The 19,897-nt window shown below is 34.5% G+C and overlaps 1 protein-coding gene across 3 annotated transcripts in view; it reads left to right on the top strand.

Moving 5' to 3' along the window:
• The window catches only part of STAG1 (STAG1 cohesin complex component), a 401,388-nt gene that overhangs the window by 104,382 nt on the left and 277,109 nt on the right, over positions 1-19,897 (top strand). For all 3 annotated transcript variants that reach the window (XM_057738186.1, XM_057738184.1, XM_057738185.1), the window contains 2 exons: positions 1,104-1,216; positions 6,480-6,582. In XM_057738186.1, coding sequence (XP_057594169.1) covers positions 1,188-1,216; positions 6,480-6,582 — 132 coding nt within the window. In that variant the 5' untranslated portion in view covers positions 1,104-1,187. The remainder of the gene's footprint in view (positions 1-1,103; positions 1,217-6,479; positions 6,583-19,897) is intronic.

The raw sequence follows: 19,897 nt of genomic DNA, 5'->3' as shown, positions 1-19,897 counted from the left end.
TTTGAGTAAAACTGCTATACACATCTTTGTGCAGGCTTTAATGTAGACATAAATTTTCAGTTCATTTGGGTAAGTACCAAGGAGTGTGATTGTTGATAGTACTGGTTGATTGTAGTCTGTATATTCTAGCATGTTTATTTTATTCTGAAGTAATTTTCAAAAGACCTAAATAGACATTTTTCTGAAGAAGGTATTCAAATGACCAAAAGCTACATGAAAAGGTACTCAACATCACTAATCTTCAAGGAAATGAAAATCAGAGCCATAATGAGGTATCACTTCACACCTGTGTTAGCATGTGTTTTATGAAAAAGATAAGAGATATATTCTGGTTGAGGATGTGGATAAAACAGAACCCTTGTACACTGTTGATGCAAATGTAAACTGGTACAGCCTCTGGAAAACAGTATGGAGGTTCCTCAAATAAATAAAAATAAAACTGCCATATTATATAGCAGTCCCATTTCTGGGTATATATCCAAAAGAAATGAAATCATTATCCCAAAGAGATAGATGTACTCCCATGCTCATAGCAGCAGTATTCCTGATAATCAAAACATGGAAACAACCTTACATGTCCATGAAAGTATGAATAAAGAAAACCTGTCATTTGACAACGTGGATTAACCTGGAAGACATTATACTCAGTGAAATAAGCCAGACAGAGAAAGACAGATATCACATGGACTCACTTATATGTGGAATCTTGAAGGGGGGGCGGTGCTGGGGAATTCATGGAAAAGTGGTTGTCATGGGCCATGTGGTGGAGGAAATAGGGAGAGGTTGGTGAAAGGGTGCAAACTTTGTTATAAATTAATATGGTCTGAGGATCTGATGTATAATATAGTGACTATAGTTGATAACATTGTTTTGTATAATTGAAATTTGCTAAGAGAGTAGAACTTATTAAATGTTGAAACCAAAAAAAAAAAAAAAAGTAAATATGTAAGGTGGATGTATGAATTAACTCAATGGGGGAAGCCCTTTGCAATGTATCCATATATCAAATCATCCCTCTGTAAATACTTTACAGTTTTATTTCTCAAGTATACTTCAGTAAAGCTGGAAAAAATATTTCTTTCTTTTTCTGTTTTAATTAACAGGATTGCCTTTGAGGTTATTTTGAAAGTTTTGAGTTGTACAGCACTTGATTCTTTTTGCTCCGTTGTGGAAAGATCTTTACAGCAATGATTACTTCAGAGTTACCAGTGTTACAGTAAGTATTATAGCTTTCTTTTTATTTTTTTAAAATTCATGTAACACTTTTCTGTATCAAAATGCTCTCATTAATGAGACACATCAAATATGTTCTCTGATAGTTGGGCAGTATGTTTGAAGTAAAAAACTAATAGAAGGTGTAATTACAGTATACATCCATATAGCCCTTGCGTTGTAATGTCAGTATGTTCTGTGTTACTGAACAAAAAATGTTACTGACTTATATTAGGAGTCAGTAAACTATGACCATGGGCCAGTCTGGCATGCTGACTGTTTTTGTAAATAAAGTGTTATTGGAACAGAGTCACACTGATTCCTTTGCAGATCGTTTATGACTACAAGTTGTGATAGAGAATGAGTGAGCTTGCATGACATAAATATTTTGTTTGGCTATTTATAGAAAAATTTTAGGCCTCTGTCATGTCACACTGTTTGTGTAGCTGTCTCACCTCCATGCCAGAGCTTCTTTTCCCTGAGATTGAGGTTGTGATTGGTGAGTCCTTGGCATTTCTGGTGGCATCTTGTTAGATTTGTTGGAATTGTAGGACAGATCTAGAATTTTATCTTATTTTGGATTCTCTGGGAAATGTGGTCAGTGTAATGGCAGATACTTTTCCTTTTATAGGTTTCAGTAAGCTGCAAATTAGGAATGTGCATACTGTGATCCTATATGATAACAATGCTTTAGATATAAAGAAAGTGACCAACAGTTTACCTCATTATTTATGTTTTTATAGTCCCAGATATTTATGTGTCTTCTCCAAGAGACTATAGTCACCTTCCAGTTGGTCTTCTGGCCTTCTGTTTTTCCTCCAGAGCTCTAAGACAAAAAGCTATCCAGATTACTTTACGTGCTGAAAACCCATCAATACCTACCCCCCCCCAACCCCCATCCATGGAAAAATTGTCTTCCATGAAACCAGTCCCTAGTGCCTAAAAGGTTGGGGATTGCTTCTTTAAGCTCTTTCTATTTACTTAACCTCAAGTCTCTTTATTAGTCTTAACTTGAACATAATACTAAGTTTGGAGGTCTCCATATAGTATTTGTTCTTTGTACTTTTGTTTATCTTTATTCTGCCGGCAATTCCTACGTATATCTTTCCTTACCTGGCCATCTCAGTAGTCCTGTGGGTCTTAGCTAAGGTATGCCTCCAGCAAAGCTCCTCTGACTCAAAGTTGGGTAGTTTCCCTCCTGTGCTCCTGTCGTAGTCTATCCTTTTTTTTTTTAGTAGCATCATGCTTAACATAATGTTTTATAACCGTTTCTTACTGGTTTTGCCTGAACTGTATACTTTTGTTCTTTATTTCTGTCTGGCCAGCTCTTAGCACATTGCTGGGTATTAGGCAGACCCTTTGTAAAATACCTCTTTGATTAAATATGAAACACAGGTTGTATTTATTTATTTTTTATTTAAAAAATTTTTTTAAAAAATAAATTTATTTATTTATTTTATTGGCTGTGTTGGGTCTTCGTTGCTGCACACTGGCTTTCTCTAGTTGCAGCGAGTGGGGGCTGCTCCTCCTTGTGGTGCACAGGCTTCTCATTGCGGTGGCCTCTCTAGTTGCAGAGCACTGGCTATAGGCGCGTGGGCTTCAGTAGTTGCGGCACATGGGCTCATTAGTTGTGGCTCAGGGGCTCTAGAGCGCAGGCTTAGTAGTTGTGGTGCACGGGCTTAGTTGCTCCGCAGCATGTGGTATCTTCCCAGGGCAGGGCTCGAACCCGTGTCCCCTGCATTGGCAGGCGGATTCTTACCCACTACACCACCTAGGAAGTCCTAGGTTGTATTTAAATAGATTATATTTAGCAAGAGATTGTGTGGGGATGATATTATTTAACATCATGTTTTCTGGATAACTGTATTTTTCATAAAAATGTAAACTTTAATATGGTAATGAATAGTAGTGATCTGTGAAATGGGTAAATGAAATTTGCTTTCAATCTGTCAGCTGGAGATGGTAGTCTTGGTCAAGCTGAGATCTAAGAAGCATTTATCAAGCACATAAAACAATTTCCTGAGGATATTATCTTGCTTAATCCATTCATGTAACTATACCATGTCTGCATTGTAGAGGAAAGGAAACATGATATGTCTCTTAGTATTTGCAAACTTCAGTTTCTATCATTTGTAAAGTGAAGATAATATATTAGAGACAATCTAAGTGCTCATAGATAGGTAACATATTATGGAGTACCGTTCAGAAATCCTATGTATTTTTTGGGAGAATTCCTATTAATTTAAATAAAAAAGTTAAAATATAGATATTGTTTTGTATTTATGTATATATATGCCAGAACATAAATATTTATGACAAAGTATTGATGAAACTGTTAATAATCTTGTTCTGCAGATTGAGATTCAGAGTTAGGGTATGGTGAAGTGAAGCTCTTCCTTGTATTCTTATATCTTCTCTTGCTTGAAATTAAAGAACAAAAAATTTATGTATCATATATTCTAATAAACATACATACATATATTAATTGGAGTATGTTAGTTATTTGTTGGTGATAGCTGTCACTTTCTAAGCTGGCTGAAGTTTGCAGAATTAGAAAACAATTGTACTTTTTTCTTTTGTCAGTAAAATGTGTTGCTCAAGGTTAAATGAATTTCACTAACGGGTCACATATTATATGCTGGAACCAATCTGCTTTTGTAGTTGCCTGGAGATTTCTATAAGCATCAAAAGACTGGTGTATTCTGTCCACATAAGAGATATACAAAACATAATATTTTCATTCTAGTATCCTGCCATGGAAATAGAAAATTCACGTTTACCTTGACAAATAAGTGGGCCCTGCCACTTACTGGTTATGTGAATATGGACAAGATTATCAGGTTTTCAGATCTTTCATTTCCTCATTTGTAAAAGCGGGACAATAATATGTTTTCTTACGAAGTTTTATGTATATATATTCTAGATAATGTATATAAACCTGTGCACAGTATATGCGAAGTGGTCTCTTTGAACTGTAGTGAGGAGAAAAAGCAGTATGATTTATTGTTCTTTAGTAGAAATGCGTAAGATCAACTAGATCAGTGATTGACAAACTACTGATAGTGGCTCAGAAGGCTGTTTTTATAAATATTATTGGACCACAGCAACAGCCGTTCATTTGCGTATTGTCTATGTCAGCATTCATGCTATGGTGCCACAGTTTAGTAGTAGATACAGAGACCTTAAGACCCCTAAGCCCCAAATATTTGCTATATAGCCCTTTAAGAAAATGTTTGCTGACCTTTGGACTAGATCAGTATTATTTATAGTTTTAAATACCAGATTATCTCTGAAGATTTGCAAGCAGAGAAGAAACATGAGATTAGTGACAGTGGTATGTAGAGTGGCTTGGACAAGGGAAATAGTAAAAGCAGAAAGATAAGTTGTGATTAATTCAGGAAGTTGTGATTATAGTAATAATCATGAAAAGAATGAGAGACAATTAGTATACAGAGGACAACTCAGAAGGACTTTGATGGCATAAGAGGAAGACTGATGTGATTATAGGAATTTGAGCAAGACGGTAATGGTGACAATAATAAATTTATATAGCAAAGCACACTTGGCATTAACTTAATAAATCAGTTAACAGAATTTCCATGAGCAGAAAGCTAGAAATAAATCAGAATTGGGCTTTATTTTATATGTTTTATTTGGTGGATTTGAGGTGGCATGCAAATAAGCATGTACACATCTAGTTGAAAATCTTGAATTACAGATAGGTCTGTGATAATATACTGAAGTCATTTGCATAAAAGTTACACATCAAGCAGATGAGAGGATAGTTTAAAGGGAAAAAGAGCAGACACTAATGAAATGAGCTTTAAGGAATCAATGGAAGGAGGGAGTGCCTTCTGTGGAACAGTTTCAGAAATAATCAGTTGTGAGTTGAGCTTTGTACCATTCCTGCAGATATGCAGATCCTTTATATAGTTAGTAATAACAGAATTCAGTGAGGACATTTTTGTTAATCCTGTCTATACCTTTTTAGTGCCATGCTGGGGCCAGCCTGTACTGGCCTGGAGAGCTGAATATTAAATTTCCAGGAATTTTGTGACCTCATTAAATATAACATAACCATTATAAAAAGTTAAATTATGCAAACTTAAAATTAATTAAATCATGTTAAAAATAAAAGTAATAAATACTCAAAACTCTTCACTTCCTAATTATTTTACATCTTACTATTTTCTGTGCTCTCAAGGTTTTTATTTACACCTATTGTATATATGGTGGAAATACTTTTTAGTGGTATACTACTACTGTTAATTACTTCTCAACTCTGTATTTGGTGGTGTCACTTTGGTAGTTTGAATTTGGTTGTGGTGGGAGTATTCACACTATGAAAATCAGCAAACATTACAAATCAGGGCTCAATTTATTGTTTTGTTGTTTGTGGACTTAACATTAAGTGATGGAGAAATTGTTAATAATGCAGATTAAACTTAAAGGTGTATCAGGTCTATAGTCATTATATTATGGTAACACAAAAAATTGAGGATGTATCCTTCTAGTATTCGAGAACTATTACGTATTCAGTTCAGTAAAGAAGTTGCTCACAGCATTGACCAATGAGTGAAGTTCCAACAAATGTCTTTGCCATTTCATTTGCATTCTATTCTTTAAAGTGAGCAAAGGTATCAGCTGTCTTTCATGTCAAAACCCTGTTTGTTCATCAGTTTCAACCATAGGTTAGCTAGGGAGACAAGAGTTTGGCAAAATTATCAAAATCATGTGACTCAATTAGCTGGATAGAATTTACAATAAAGAATATTGTTCATTTTATTATTGTTTGTAAGTTGTGTGCTGTGCATCCTTTAAATTGTTAACATTTCTCATAATTTGTGTGCATATGTTTTTTGAAGAGCCAGCTGTTAAACATTTACCAGCACACTTTCATTATTTTATAAAATGAATAAAATTCCTCCCAAACCTTTATCTTTTTTATACTGAAAAATCAGTCCTTTGCAGTTGTATTTTGCATTTATATTTTGTATAGCAGCTGCCATTTCCACAGTCATTTCCTTCTCTGTATTTCTCTATTTGAGGAATCATTTTATTCAATATTATGTGATATCAAGCAGGGAGGGTAACATTTTCAATTTGCTAAAGATTTTTTCTGGAAGTGGAAGTATAGACCACTTCTAATCAGCCATATATGTACATAAAGCAGGAGGTAAGTAAACTAGTGGAACAGAATTGCATTGCATTATTAATAGGTATGTATTATTAATTTGTTCACTAAAAGAATATATCATATTTTCTAGGGATTCAACTAATGAAACTACTGCCCATTCTGATGCTGGCAGCGAACTTGAAGAAACAGAAGTCAAAGGAAAAAGAAAAAGGGGTCGACCTGGCCGGCCTCCAGTATGTATATACTTGTCTTCTTTGTACCTATTAATGGTTGCCAGGTAAAGGGGCTTGATATGAGCTATTTGTTAATTCTAGCACTGCTGACACTTTTTAAAATCTCACTGACACATTAGAAATTCTTGGAAACTTTGTGTCATAAATTGGATTAGCAGTGGTTAGAGAAAGGAAATTTATTATAGTATCTTTTTGTATTCCATGCTTCTCTTATAAATAAATGGTGGTCCATGTGAAGGCATTGAGAAGATGATCAACATGGAATGAGGTGTAGTTAGTTATGATTTCCATTCTTTTTATTTTTAGATGCAAATCTGATTTCCTGTGAGCTCCTAAGTATGCATTTTGGTAGTATTTGGGTCCAGTCTCAGAATATATTCTCATTTATACATGATTGAGAAGTTTAGAAAAGTTCTAGATATCCTTACTTTGAGGTATATTTTTATGTAATCTGAGTACACAAGTCATCATTTAATTGAAGGTGGTATAAACTGTCAGAGACAGTAGTATCAGTGTGTCAGTGGGTTAAGGCTTGTATTGATATTATTTTACATTCACCTTTATGATGGGATTTGCTATTCTCAGTTTTAAAATTTTATTTTATAAAAGGTCTTACGGAAAATTTTAGTCTCCTTCTATAGGAGGCATAATAGTATAATAAACCCTCCATATAACCATTACCTAGCTACAACAGTTATCAAGTCATGGCCAGTCTTTTCTTTCCTGTGTTATTTATTTTTATTTTCTTGAAATTTAAAAAAAAAATTTTATTTATTTAATTGGCTGTGTTGGGTGCTTTTTGCTGTGCGCAGGCTTTCTTTACTCGCAGTGAGTGGGGGCTACTCTTCATATTGGTGCGCGGGCTCCTCATTGCTGTGGCTTCTCTTGTTGTGGAGCATGGGCTCTAGGCACGTGGGCTTCAGTAGTTACAGCACATGGGCTTAGTAGTTGTGGCACACGGGCTTAGTTGCTCCGCAGCATGCAGGATCTTCCTGGAGCAGGGATCGAACCTGTGTCCCCTGCATTGGCAGGCGGATTCTTAACCACTGCGCCACCTAGGAAGCCCTGAAACTTTTTTTAAAGCTATTGGAGTATAATTGCTTTACACTGTTGTGCCAGTTTCTACTGTACAACAAAATGAATCAGCTATATTTATACATATATCCCCATATCCCCTCCCTCCCATGACTCCTTCCCACCCTCCTTATCCCACCCCTCTAAGTCATCACCCATCATCAAGTTGATCTCCCTGTGTTATGCAGCAGCTTCCCACTAGCTATCTATTTTACGTTTGGTAGTGTTTATATGTCAGTGCTACTCTCTCACTTCGTCCCAGCTTCCCCTTTGCACCCCCGCCCAGTGTCCTCAAGTCCATTTTCTACATCTGTTTCTTTATTCTTGCCCTGTCACTGGGTTCATCAGTACCATTTTTTAAGATTCCATATATATGAGTTAGCACATGGTATTTGTTTTTCTCTTTCTGGCTTACTTCGCTCTGTATGACAGACCTTAGGCCCATCCACCTCACTACAGATAACTCAGTTTTGTTCCTTTTTATGTCTGAGTAATATTCCATTGTGTATATGTGCCACATCTAATTTATCCATTCTGCAGTTGATGGACATTTAGGTTGCTTCCATGTCCTGGCTATTGTAAATAGTGCTGCAGTGAACATTGTGGTACATGTTTCTTTTTGGATAACGGTTTTCTCCGGGTATATGCCCAGTAGTGGGATTGTTGGGTCATATGGTAGTTCTATTTTTAGTTTATTAAGGAACCTCCATACTGTTTTCCTTAGTGGCTGTACCAATTTACATTCCCACCAACAGTGTAGGAGGGTTCTCTTTTCTCTTCACCCTCTCCAGCATTTATAGTTTCTAGATTTTTTTTGATGATGGCCATTCTGACTGGTGTGAGGTGATACCTCATTGTGGCTTTGACTTGTGTTTCTCTAATGATTAGTGATGTTGAGCATCTTTTCATGTGTTTGTTAGCCATCTACATGTCTTCTTTGGAGAAATGTCTGTTTAGGTCTTCCACCCATTTTTGGATTGGATTATTTGCTTTTTTGATATTAAGCTTCATGAGCTGCTTGTATATTTTGGAGATTAATCCTTTGTCAGTTGCTTCATTGGCAAATATTTTCTCGCATTCTGAGGGTTGCCTTTTAGTTTTGTTTATGGTTTCTTTTGCTGTGCAAAAGCTTTTAAGTTTCATGAGGTCCCATTTGTTTATTCTTGGTATCATTTCCATTATTCTAGGAGGTGGGTCAAAAAGAATCTTGCTTTATGTCATAGAGTGTTCTGCCTATGTTTTCCTCTAGGAGTTTCATAGTGTCTGGCCTTACATGTAGGTCTTTAATCCATTTTGAGTTTATTTTTGTGTATGGTGTTAGAAAGTGTTCTAATTTCATTCTTTTGCATGTAGCTGTCCAATTTTCCAAGCAGGACTTATTGAAGAGGCTTTTTTCCGTTGTATATTCTTGCTTCCTTTGTCAAACATAAGGTGCCCATAATGTGCTTGAGTTTATCTCTGGGCTCTCTATTCTGTTCCATTGAACTGTATTTCTGTTTTTGTGCCGGTACCATACTGTCTTGATCACTGTAGCCTTGTAGTATAGTTTGAAGTCAGGGAGCCTAATTCCTCCAACTCTGTCTTTCCTTCTCAAGATTGCTTTGGCTCTTCAGGGTCTTTTGCGTTTCCTTACAAATTATAAAATTTCTTTGTCTTGTTCTGTGAAAAATGCCATTGGTAATTTGATAGGGATTGCATTTAATCTGTAAATTGCTTTGGGTAGGATAGTCATTTTCACAATGTTGATTCTTCCAGTCCAAGAACATGGTATGTCCCTCCATCTGTTTGTATCATCTTTGACGTCTTTCATCAGTGCCTTATAGTTTTCTGTGTACAGGTCTTTTGCCTCCTTAGGCAGGTTTATTCCTAGGTATTTTATTCTTTTTGTTGCAGTGGTAAATGAGAGAGTTTCCTTAATTTCTCTTTCTGCTCTTTCATTGTTAGTGTATAGGAATGCAAGAGATTTCTGTGCATTAATTTTGTATCCTGCTACTTTACTGAATTCATCAATTAGTGCTAGCAGTTTTCTGGTAGCATCTTTAGGGTTTTCTATGTGTAATACGTCATCTGCAAAGAGTGACAATTTTACTTCTTCTTTTCCAATTTGGATTCCGTGTTATTTTTGAAGGTCATTCTAGACATCATTCCATCTTTAAATATTTCAGAATGTATCTCTAAAAGATAAGGGCTTGCTTTCTCTCTTCTTAAAATATCACCCCAATATCATTATCATAATGCAAGATAACAGTATTTTAGTAATATCACCAGATAACATATTTAAAGTTTATAATCATTTTATACCTATTAAATTTTAAAAAATATAGTTTCTTGGCTTGAGTCATGATCTACCTATTGCAATTGATGGTTATGTTATTTAACCAGTTATTATATATGTACGTCCTTTGTAGTGACTTAAAAATTTTTTATGTTATTGCTGTTGTATCAGTATTTATGTTTGCCACAATTTTTAATTAACTTCAGTGAAACTCCATTACTTTTACTTTTGCAGGATAATCTAACAACTACAAAAAAAGGGGAAAGAAGGATGACTTATACAATTTTCCCTTCACTCACTTTTATCGTCCACCTTTATTTAAAGGGAAAAAAATAGTGGAGGAAAAGACATATGTTGAAGTCACTCTTTATAATCCTTCTTAATTTTATACAATTATTTGGTGGCACAGTATTCCTTAAAAAAACGTTTTGGGAAAGTGATAGAGTCTTGCACTTAGAAGCTGGAGACTATTTTATTTCCCCTTACTACTGTATGATTTTTCTAAGACTGGGCGAGTTACATTGCTTTCTCTAGGATTCATAGGTTACAGGTACAAAATTCAGAATAAGACTAAAGTTGCTTGAAGGTAATAGAATAAACTGCCTACATGATTGATTACTTCAGTTTGTCCCCCTCCAATTAAAATTCTTTACTTAAAGATTCAGATTAAGTGTTGTCTTCTTCAAGAAAACCTTTATTTTTTTTTTCTCCTAAAGAGAATTTATCACCCCTTCTGCAGGCTGTTGTATTATTTTGTATAACCTATTTGATTTTGAGCAAATTAATAAAACCATCTGTATCCCAACAGCTGTATCCCTGAATATTTTGATTTCCTGATGAAAAGGAGTCTGTGTATCCAAATGGTTAGCTCTTTTGTGGTTAGAAATAAGATTTTACTTTTAGTGAAACTGCTACTACATAATCTAGCAGGTAAATAGTACACGTTCATCCCATGTCTATAGAATTGAAAAAATGTCAGCCAGCATAGGATAGTAGCATTCTAGAGACTTGTGTTAGATTTTAGTCCATTATTTTCACACTCATTAGTTCACATGGCTGTCTATACTTCCACCTGACTTAGGCCCATTTCTTGATCTTGGGAACAATAGAACTTCTTGAGTTTCTGCTTTGGGGTTTGTACTTAGCTGATGCTTTTTATGTCATTTAATCTTCACACCAATACTATGAAGTAGGTCTTATATGCAGTTTACAAAGTAGAAAACAAAAATAGAAAGTGTTATTTTGCCTAAGGTCACAACGTTGTATAAGTAGCAAAGCTAGGATTTAAATTCACAACCTACCCCGCAAACTCTTTCCCTCAAGAATGCCAAAATGCCAAGCTGTTAATTAAAAGTGAGAGGTATATATTGTCAGAATGATCACATTTGGGTTATGCCATAGTATCCATTCTGCAGATTGCTTGGACATTTCCTATCAACTGGCTCCATTTTGAACAAGTTAAGTTTTGATCAGTATACTCGTTTAGCTAGTTTTAATACTTTTCATACTTGTTGAGAGGACTTCATGGATCTCTGGTTTTATTAATTTACTCAAATGAAAACAAAGAGTATAAGGATTTCTGTTTTGGACAGTATTATTTTCTTTATTTCTAAATTCTTAGGAGACAACTCATTTTTGGTATTTCTTCTCTGTATACTGTTATTTCAGAGACTTTTCTTATTAAACCACTCTTATTTTGCAGGTGCCCTAATTCATATCTGTTATTATTGTGGCTCTGTATCCAAATGATTATTGATCTCTAAATAAACACTGTATAGTATCATGCTTATTCTACCCGTATGATTGTGTTAGCAAATAATGGACATCATTTTCTCTGTCTACACAGTACTTCCTTGGTGATGTCCAATCTCATAACTTTAAATACCTTCTCTAAACTTATGACACCCAGATTTATGTCCCTAGCTTGGACTTTATCCCTGGACTCCAAGTTTATATCCAGTGCCCATTGAGAATCTTCATTTAGATATTTAATGGGCCCACAATGTTTAAAAACCAAATTTTCAAGCTTCCTATCTCCTGATCACCTCTTTTCCATAATGGCAGTTTTGTGCTTCTAGTTGCTCAGCTATAAACCTGTTGTCATCTTTGAGTCTTTCTTTCTCAGCCTTTGTCTAGACTATCAACAAATGCTGTCTAATTGATTTACAAATTGTATCAATCATTTTTTTAAACTACAACACTGGATTAAACCACCATTATGTGTCTTTGCTCTAACCTATCAGGTGTGCTCCTTGTCTCAGAGCCCTGTGTTATCTTCTCATTCCGACCTCCCTAATGGATGGTATCTAGAATTGCATCTTTCCTCCTACCCAAAGGGACTTACTGTCCCTGTCTTCCGTGTGTGTGTGTTTTCCCCTTTCTCTGTAGTACTTATTGCCATCTAGCAGTAGCACAGTATACCCTTTACTTATTTACTTCTTTTCTGTCTCCCCCTACTAGAAGGTAAGCTGCATGAAGGAAGGGATTTTTACCTGGTTTGTTTACTGGTATATACTGTTGTTCAACTTTCAGTAACTGTTTATTGAGTGAATGAATGGTGTTTAATTTCGTTAAATCATCATTTTTTTCCCCGTAGTGTTTAGAATTCTTTGTATTTTGAAATAATTTCAGACACAGAATTCCAAGAATTATACAGTGAATTCCTATGCAGATTTTTCATGCAGATTGCGCAGATGTTAGCATGTTACTACATTTGCTTTATCATGTTTTTTCTCTATATATACACACACAGATGCATTAATATAAATATATAAATATAAAAATCTATATTATATACCAATTATTATTTTTTAACTCTTTGAGAGTAAGTTGTAAACATGATACCACTTTACTCCTAATGCTTTAGTATGCATTTTCTTAAAATCAAAGATATTCTGCACAACAACAGTACATGTTTGAAAATCAGGAAGATAATACTGATATAATACTGACCTTATATGCATACACTTCACTCAGATTTTGCCTGATGTCCTAAGCAAAAGAAGAAATTTTTTTTTTTCTTGGTTCAGGATCCAATCCAGGATTTCATGTTGTGTTTAGTTGTCATGTAAATCAGCACATTTGTAACCTAACCTATCTTTAGTCTCTGATTTAATGTTTTATTAAGGGTTTTGTTCTCTTTATTCTGTTTAAGTAAGAACCGGCACTTACATTTTCAACATTATTTAACTTTCATATTTGGGTAGGATAAGTAGGAAAGGTAAATAAAAAGAGATACAGTTTTTACTTTTATGTCTATATATTCATATACATAGACGATGGAGCATAGATACACAACAAAATATTAACAGTGACTATTAGAAGGAGAGGTTAACAGGTGAATTTATTTATAAAAGTTGGATATTCTAAATTACTTGGTACTTTTGTTTATAATATTGTGAATTTCATGATATTTATATATTTTTACATAATTTTAATAGCTACATAGTATTCTGTGTGTAATTATTTAATTAGTTCCCTATTGAACATTTATATTAAAAATTCTTCACTAATTTAAAGCATGCTGACATAAACTTATTTCTTGAAAATAAATTTAGTTCTAGAGCCATAGGTACATTTTATCCTAAATTCCTAAAAGTAGAATTGATTACTCAAAAGGTATGCCATGTTTTGAAAGTTTTTAATGTGTATTATCAGGTTGCCTTTCACGCAGCAAAATATATGGCATTACTTCTCTTACCGTTGAGTATACTGATTGTTAAATCTTTTTTAATTTTTAAGTACTGTAACATTTCATTTGTATGTTCTGAAATATTGGTCATTTGTGTTTCTAAGTGCCTGTTGGTCATTTTCCATACCACTTTTTCTATATTTTTCTAAGAAATAGAAATCTCTTTCTAAAATAATTTTTGTAGCTTGAGCCTACATGCTTTTATGATCCGTTTTGGAAATGTATTTATCAGTTGGACTTGTATCTGCTTTTCGTCAACCAGCTTTGTTGTCTTATTTTGAAAATTTTTCATTTAACGTTTCTTCTACAAGACTAGTTTTTAGTTCTGACTTCCGTAATTTTGCTAAAAGATACCATAATTTTTCCAGGAATCTAAAATGAAAAACATGAGTCACCATTGACTTTCCCCATCCCAAGTCCCTTCCCCTCTCTCCATTTGTATTATTTTTTAGATTCCACATATGAATGATATCATATAACACTTGTCTTTCTCTGTCTGACTTACTTCACTGAATATAATATTTGCTAGGTCCTCCATGTTGCTGCAAATGGCAATATTTCATTCTTTGTTATAGCTGAGTAGTATTCCATTATAGATGTATACTGCCTCTGAAGTCAATTGACTGTTGATGGCTACTTGGGTTGTTTCCATGTCTTGGCTATTGTAAATAGTGCCCCTGTGAACATTGGTGTGCATGTATCTTTTAGAATTGAAGTTTTTATTTTTTCCAGGATCATATGGTAGCTCTATTTTTAGTTTTTTTTAAGGAACCTCCATACTGTTTTCCATGGTGGCCACACCAGTTTACATTCCCATCAACAGAGTAGAAAGGTTCCCTTTCTCCAGACCCTCTCCAGCATTTATTATTGCTAGACTTTTTGATGCTAGCCATTCTGACCAGTGTGAGGTGTTCTGTTGCATTTCTTTACACTAAGAATGAAATATCAGAAAGAGAAAGTAAAAAGAAATCCTGTTTAAAATTTTGTCAAAAAATACCTAGGAATAAATTTAACCAGGGAGTTGAAAGAACTATATGCTGAAAATAAGACATTGATGAAGGAAATTGAAGATGATTCTAGGAAATTGAAAGATATTCCATGCTCTTAGATTGAAAGACTTAACACTGTTAAAATGTCCATACTACGCAAAGCAATCTTAAGATTTAATGCAATCCATATCAAAATGCCCATGACATTTTCATTGAAGTAGAACAAATAGTCCTGAAATTTATATGGAACCGCAGAAGACCCAGAATTGCCAAAACAGACCTGAGGAAAAAGAACAGAGCTGGAGGCATAACCCTTCCAGACTTCAGACTATACTACAAAGCTACAGAAACCAAAATAGTGTGGTATTGGCACAAAAACATAAATATATATATTTATCCATATAGGTAAATGGAACAGAATAGAGAGCCCAGAAATAAATCCACTTGCTTATGGTCTGGTAATCTACAAGGAGATTATACCATAATCTGTATTATACCAAGGAGGCAGGAATATACCATGGAGAAAAGATAAGAAACACCACCTCTTTGACAAGTGTGTTGGGAAAGCTGGACGGCTACATGTAAATCAGTGAAATTAGAACACTCCCTTACACTCTGAGCAAGAATAAACTAAAAAATGCTTTAAAGACCTAAACATACGACATGATACCATAAATCTCCTAGAAGAGAAGATAGGCAAGACATTCTCTGACATAAATTGAAACAGTATTTTCTTAGATTGGTCTCCCAAGGCAAAAGAAGTAGAAGGAAAGATAAACAAATGAGGCCTAATTAAACTTAAAAGCTTTTGCACAGTGAAGGAAACCATCAATAAAATGAAGAGACAACCTAGGAACGGGAGAAAGTATTTGCAAATGATGTGACTGACAAGGGGTTAATACCTAAAATATACAAACAGCTCATACAACTCAATATTGTAAAAACAAACAGTTCAATCAAAAAAAATGGGCAGAAGACCCGAATAGATATTTTTCTTAAGAAGATATACAGATGACCAGTAAGCACATGAAAAGATGCTCAACATTGTTGTTAGAGAAATGCAAATCAAAACCACAAATTAGGTATTACTTCATACTGGTCAGTATGACTCAGTTCTTAAGATGGCACAAACTCGAAACTGGACTAAACAAGTTTGATACAGAACATCACCCATTTCTTTCATTGAGAGCACTGTGGTTCCTTGTCCAGGAATGAGACTACATGTACAGGTGTCCTAACCTCGTAGCACAAAAAGTGTAGGGAAGGGAGCCTGGAAAGTCACAAGTAACTAAAAGGTAATGTGTATATTATTACCCTTTGAAATAACTGTTATAGTTCCTAATTTTCAAATCCCCCTTACAGCACTGCCCCCAGTCTCTACACAAATACGTGATTTTATTTAATGGAATAAGTAGTCCTATGTTTTGGGAGAAGAATTATTTTCAGGACCGCAAAATTGTAACCCTTGGTTATAAGCTAAAGATTGCATGTAACTTGTTATGATTTTTCCTCTTCCTTACTCTTTTTTATTGGGCACAGTCTTTCTGAACATCAGCTTTTCAGTTTATCTTTCTGTATCTTTACTGTATATTACTGTATGGATCTATAATAGGAAAATCATTCTTGTGATAATGGGATAAAATACAGATAGACCCTAGATAAGATCAAGTGGATTTTACCCTTTTATTCACCTTTCATAACTAATGCTAATAGGCTGCTAGGTTTGAGAATGACTGTTTATTTTCTTTTTATTCATAGAGTTTAGTTCATGCTATGTATGTACTAAAATGTGTGGTGATGTGTGTGTCTATGACACATGTAAACATTCCTATATGTACACAAGCTTATTTGTTGCAGCGTTATTTGTAGTAGTAAAAGATCCAGAATAAAATAAATGTTCATCAATAGGTTAATAGCTAAATAAGTTAATGTATATCTATGTAATGGAACACTGCAGCTTTTGGAAGAGTCAAGACATTCTCTAGGTCTTGGCTATAGATTAAGTACAAAAATATGTTGATAATGAAAATAGAATGGTGCAGAATTGTGCATACATAACAAAATATAATAGGTACGTGGAAAATATATGCATTTTTTTTCAAATTTTTTTTTTTTTCTCGTGAAATACTTATGATTTACTAAGTTACGTTTTTAAGTGTATGGTTCCATGGCGTTAAATACATTCATATACCGTCATCACCACCACCCATCTCCATAACTTTCTTCGTTTTTTAAAACTGAAACTTTATACGAATTAAACAATAACCAATTCTCCCCTTCCCCAGCCCGTGGCAATTACCATTCTAGTTTCTGTCTTATGATTTTGACTGAGTACTTCATGTAAGTGGAATCATACAGTATTTGTCTTTTTGTGACTAGTTTATTTCACTTAGCATAATGTTCTCAAGGTCCATTCACATTGTGGCATTTGTCAGAATTCCCTTCCTTTTCAAGGCTAAATAATATTGTATATATATGCCACATTTGTTTATCCGTTCATCTGCCAATGGACACTTGGGTTGCTACCAAGTTTTAGCTATTGTGAACAATGGTGCTATGAATAAGGGTGTACAAATATCTTTGAGATCCTGCTTTCATTTCTTTTGGGTACATATCTAGGTGTGTTATTGGTGGTCGTATGGTTAATTCTATTTTTAATATTTGAGGAACTGCCATATTGTTATCTACAACAGCTGTACCATTTTAACATTCCCATCAAAAATGTGTTGAGTTCCAGTTTCTCCACAACTTCACCTAGACTTCTCTCTCTCTTTTTTTTTGATAGTAGTCATCCTGATAGGTGTGAGATGGCATCTTGTAGTTTTGATTTGCATTTCTCCTAATTATGAGTGATGTTGAGTATCTTTTCACATGCTTATTGGCCGTTTGCATATCTTCTTTGTAGAAATGTCTATTCAAGGCCTTTGCCCATTTTTGAATCAGGTTGTTTTGTTGTTGAGTTTTAGTTCTCTATTCTGAATGTTAATCATTATCAGGTATATGATTTACAAATATTTTCTCATTCTGTGGGTTGCATTTTTACTCTTTCCCCATTGAATGGTCTGGGTACCCTTTTCAAAAATTATTTAACCGTATGTGTGAGGGTTTATTTCTGGGCTCTCTATTCTGTTCCATTGGTCTATATATCTTTGTGCCAGCACCACACTATTTTGATTATGCTAGCTTTGTAGTAAGTTTTGGAATCAGTATTGTTTTGGCTATTAGGAGTCCTTTGAGAGTCCCTCTGAATTATAGAATGGATTTTTCTGTTTCTGCAAAAGTGGTCATGGGGATTTTGATAGAGACTTCATTGAATCTACAGAAAGATCACTTGGGGTAGTATTAACATCTTAATGATATTAAGTCTTCCAGCCCATGAACATGGGATGGGTTTCTCTTTATCTATGTCTTCCTTAATTTCTTTCATGTGTATTTTTTATATGTTTAAATGTCTCTGGAATGACATATAGGAATGAATAATTTTGGTTCAAAGAACCAATCTTTTCTAAGGCTTCAGGGTAAGAGTGGGCAAGTTTTCATTGTGTAACTTTAATCACCTTTTGAATTTTGAGCCATGGGAATGTGTTACTTACTCAATAAAGAAAAATAACAGTTCCCCTGCCCCTCTTCATACACACACATACAAGTGCTCATGCACGTACCTGCCACAGGGAAGACACCTATTTCTCCAAAGAGCGAGCACAGAAATAAGACTTGTTAGGAGGAACTAGGATCTATAGTCTAGCTTAACAGGATGAATGCATGAAATAATGATATTTTCAAGCAATTTTAAATTGGTCAGTATGGCAAGATAGTAGCCTATAATAGGGATCTGGTGTAGTAGATGACTGAACAGGTAGTAATTGATAGCCTTACTTGCCATGCTGAGGAGTTTGGACTTCAACTTGATGGTTGTGAGAGTCATTGGAAATTAGAGATGAAATAAAGAAGGAAATAAGTGTTGGGATTAAATTTGTAATATAGGGATTACTGTGGTTATAATATTAGAATAGAATGACATTGTCTAACAAATATGATGTGAGCCACATCTGTAATTTAATATTTTCTAGTAAGTTATAAGAAGTGGGTGAAATTAACTTTAGTAATATAATTTATTTAACCTGATATACCTAAAATATTATTTCATCATGTAATCAATGTATTAATGAGGTATTTTATATGCTGTTTTTCATAGTAAATCTTCACAACCTTGTGGATATTCAGTACATTGCTCATCTAAGTTTTGAGTAGCCATATTTCAAGTGCTCAATTACCTGTGAGGGCTAGAGGCTACGATGTTGGATAGTGCAGGTATGGAGATTCTAATCAGGAGACAAATCCTCACCAGTAATTCAAACAGAAAAATTTAATGTGAAGAATTATTATTTATTGAAAAGTCTTTAATCATTTATCATTCAGGAATTGCAAATTAAGACAACAAGGAGATATTACTATATGCCTGTTAGAATGGCTGAAATCTAAAAACCTGACAGTACCAATTTCCTGGCAAGAATGCGAAGCAACAGAAGCTCTCATTCATTGCTGGTCAGAATGCAAACTTTGGAAGACAGTTTCGCAGTTTTGTACAAAGCTAAACATAGTTTTAACATGTGATCCAGTAATCCTAGATGTTTACACAACTGATTTGAAAGTTTTATCCACACAAAACCCTGCATGTGAATGCCTATAGCAGCTGTATTCCTAACTGCCAAAAATGGTGGCCAAGATGTCCATCATTAGGTAAACGGATAACAAAACATGGTACATCCCTACCATGGAATATTGTTTAGAGATAAACAGAAATGAGCTATTTAACCTGTAAAAGACATGGATCAATCTTAAATGCACTTTGTTAAAATGAGAGATACCAGTATGAAGACGCTATATGCTGTGTGATTCCAATTATATGACTCTGTAAAAGACAAAACTGTAGTGGTGATTAGAAAAAAAATTTGGTGTTTGCCAAGGGGAAGTGGGAAGGTTGAATGGATGTGAAGTACAGACATTTTTTAAGGTAGTGAAACTTTTCTCTGTGATACCATAATTGTGCATACATGACACTGGGCGTTTGTCAAAACCCACTGAACTTTTCAGAAAAAGAGTGAATTTTATTAATACAGATGTTTAAAAAATCATTTATAAGGGGAATATCAGGGTGAAATGTAGAGTATAACAATGTAATGTAACTGTTGCAGTGAAGGGAGTTGAGGGAGAGTTGCTGACTTAAATAACTTTGAAAACAAGTCTGTAAGAGGAAAGTCAAAGAAGCTATACACAGTGTATATA

Source organism: Hippopotamus amphibius, chromosome 6 (assembly GCF_030028045.1).
Source record: "Hippopotamus amphibius kiboko isolate mHipAmp2 chromosome 6, mHipAmp2.hap2, whole genome shotgun sequence".
Taxonomy (NCBI): domain Eukaryota; kingdom Metazoa; phylum Chordata; class Mammalia; order Artiodactyla; family Hippopotamidae; genus Hippopotamus; species Hippopotamus amphibius.
The sequence above is the reverse complement of the archived record's forward strand: the minus strand, read 5'-3'. Positions and strand labels throughout refer to the sequence as shown.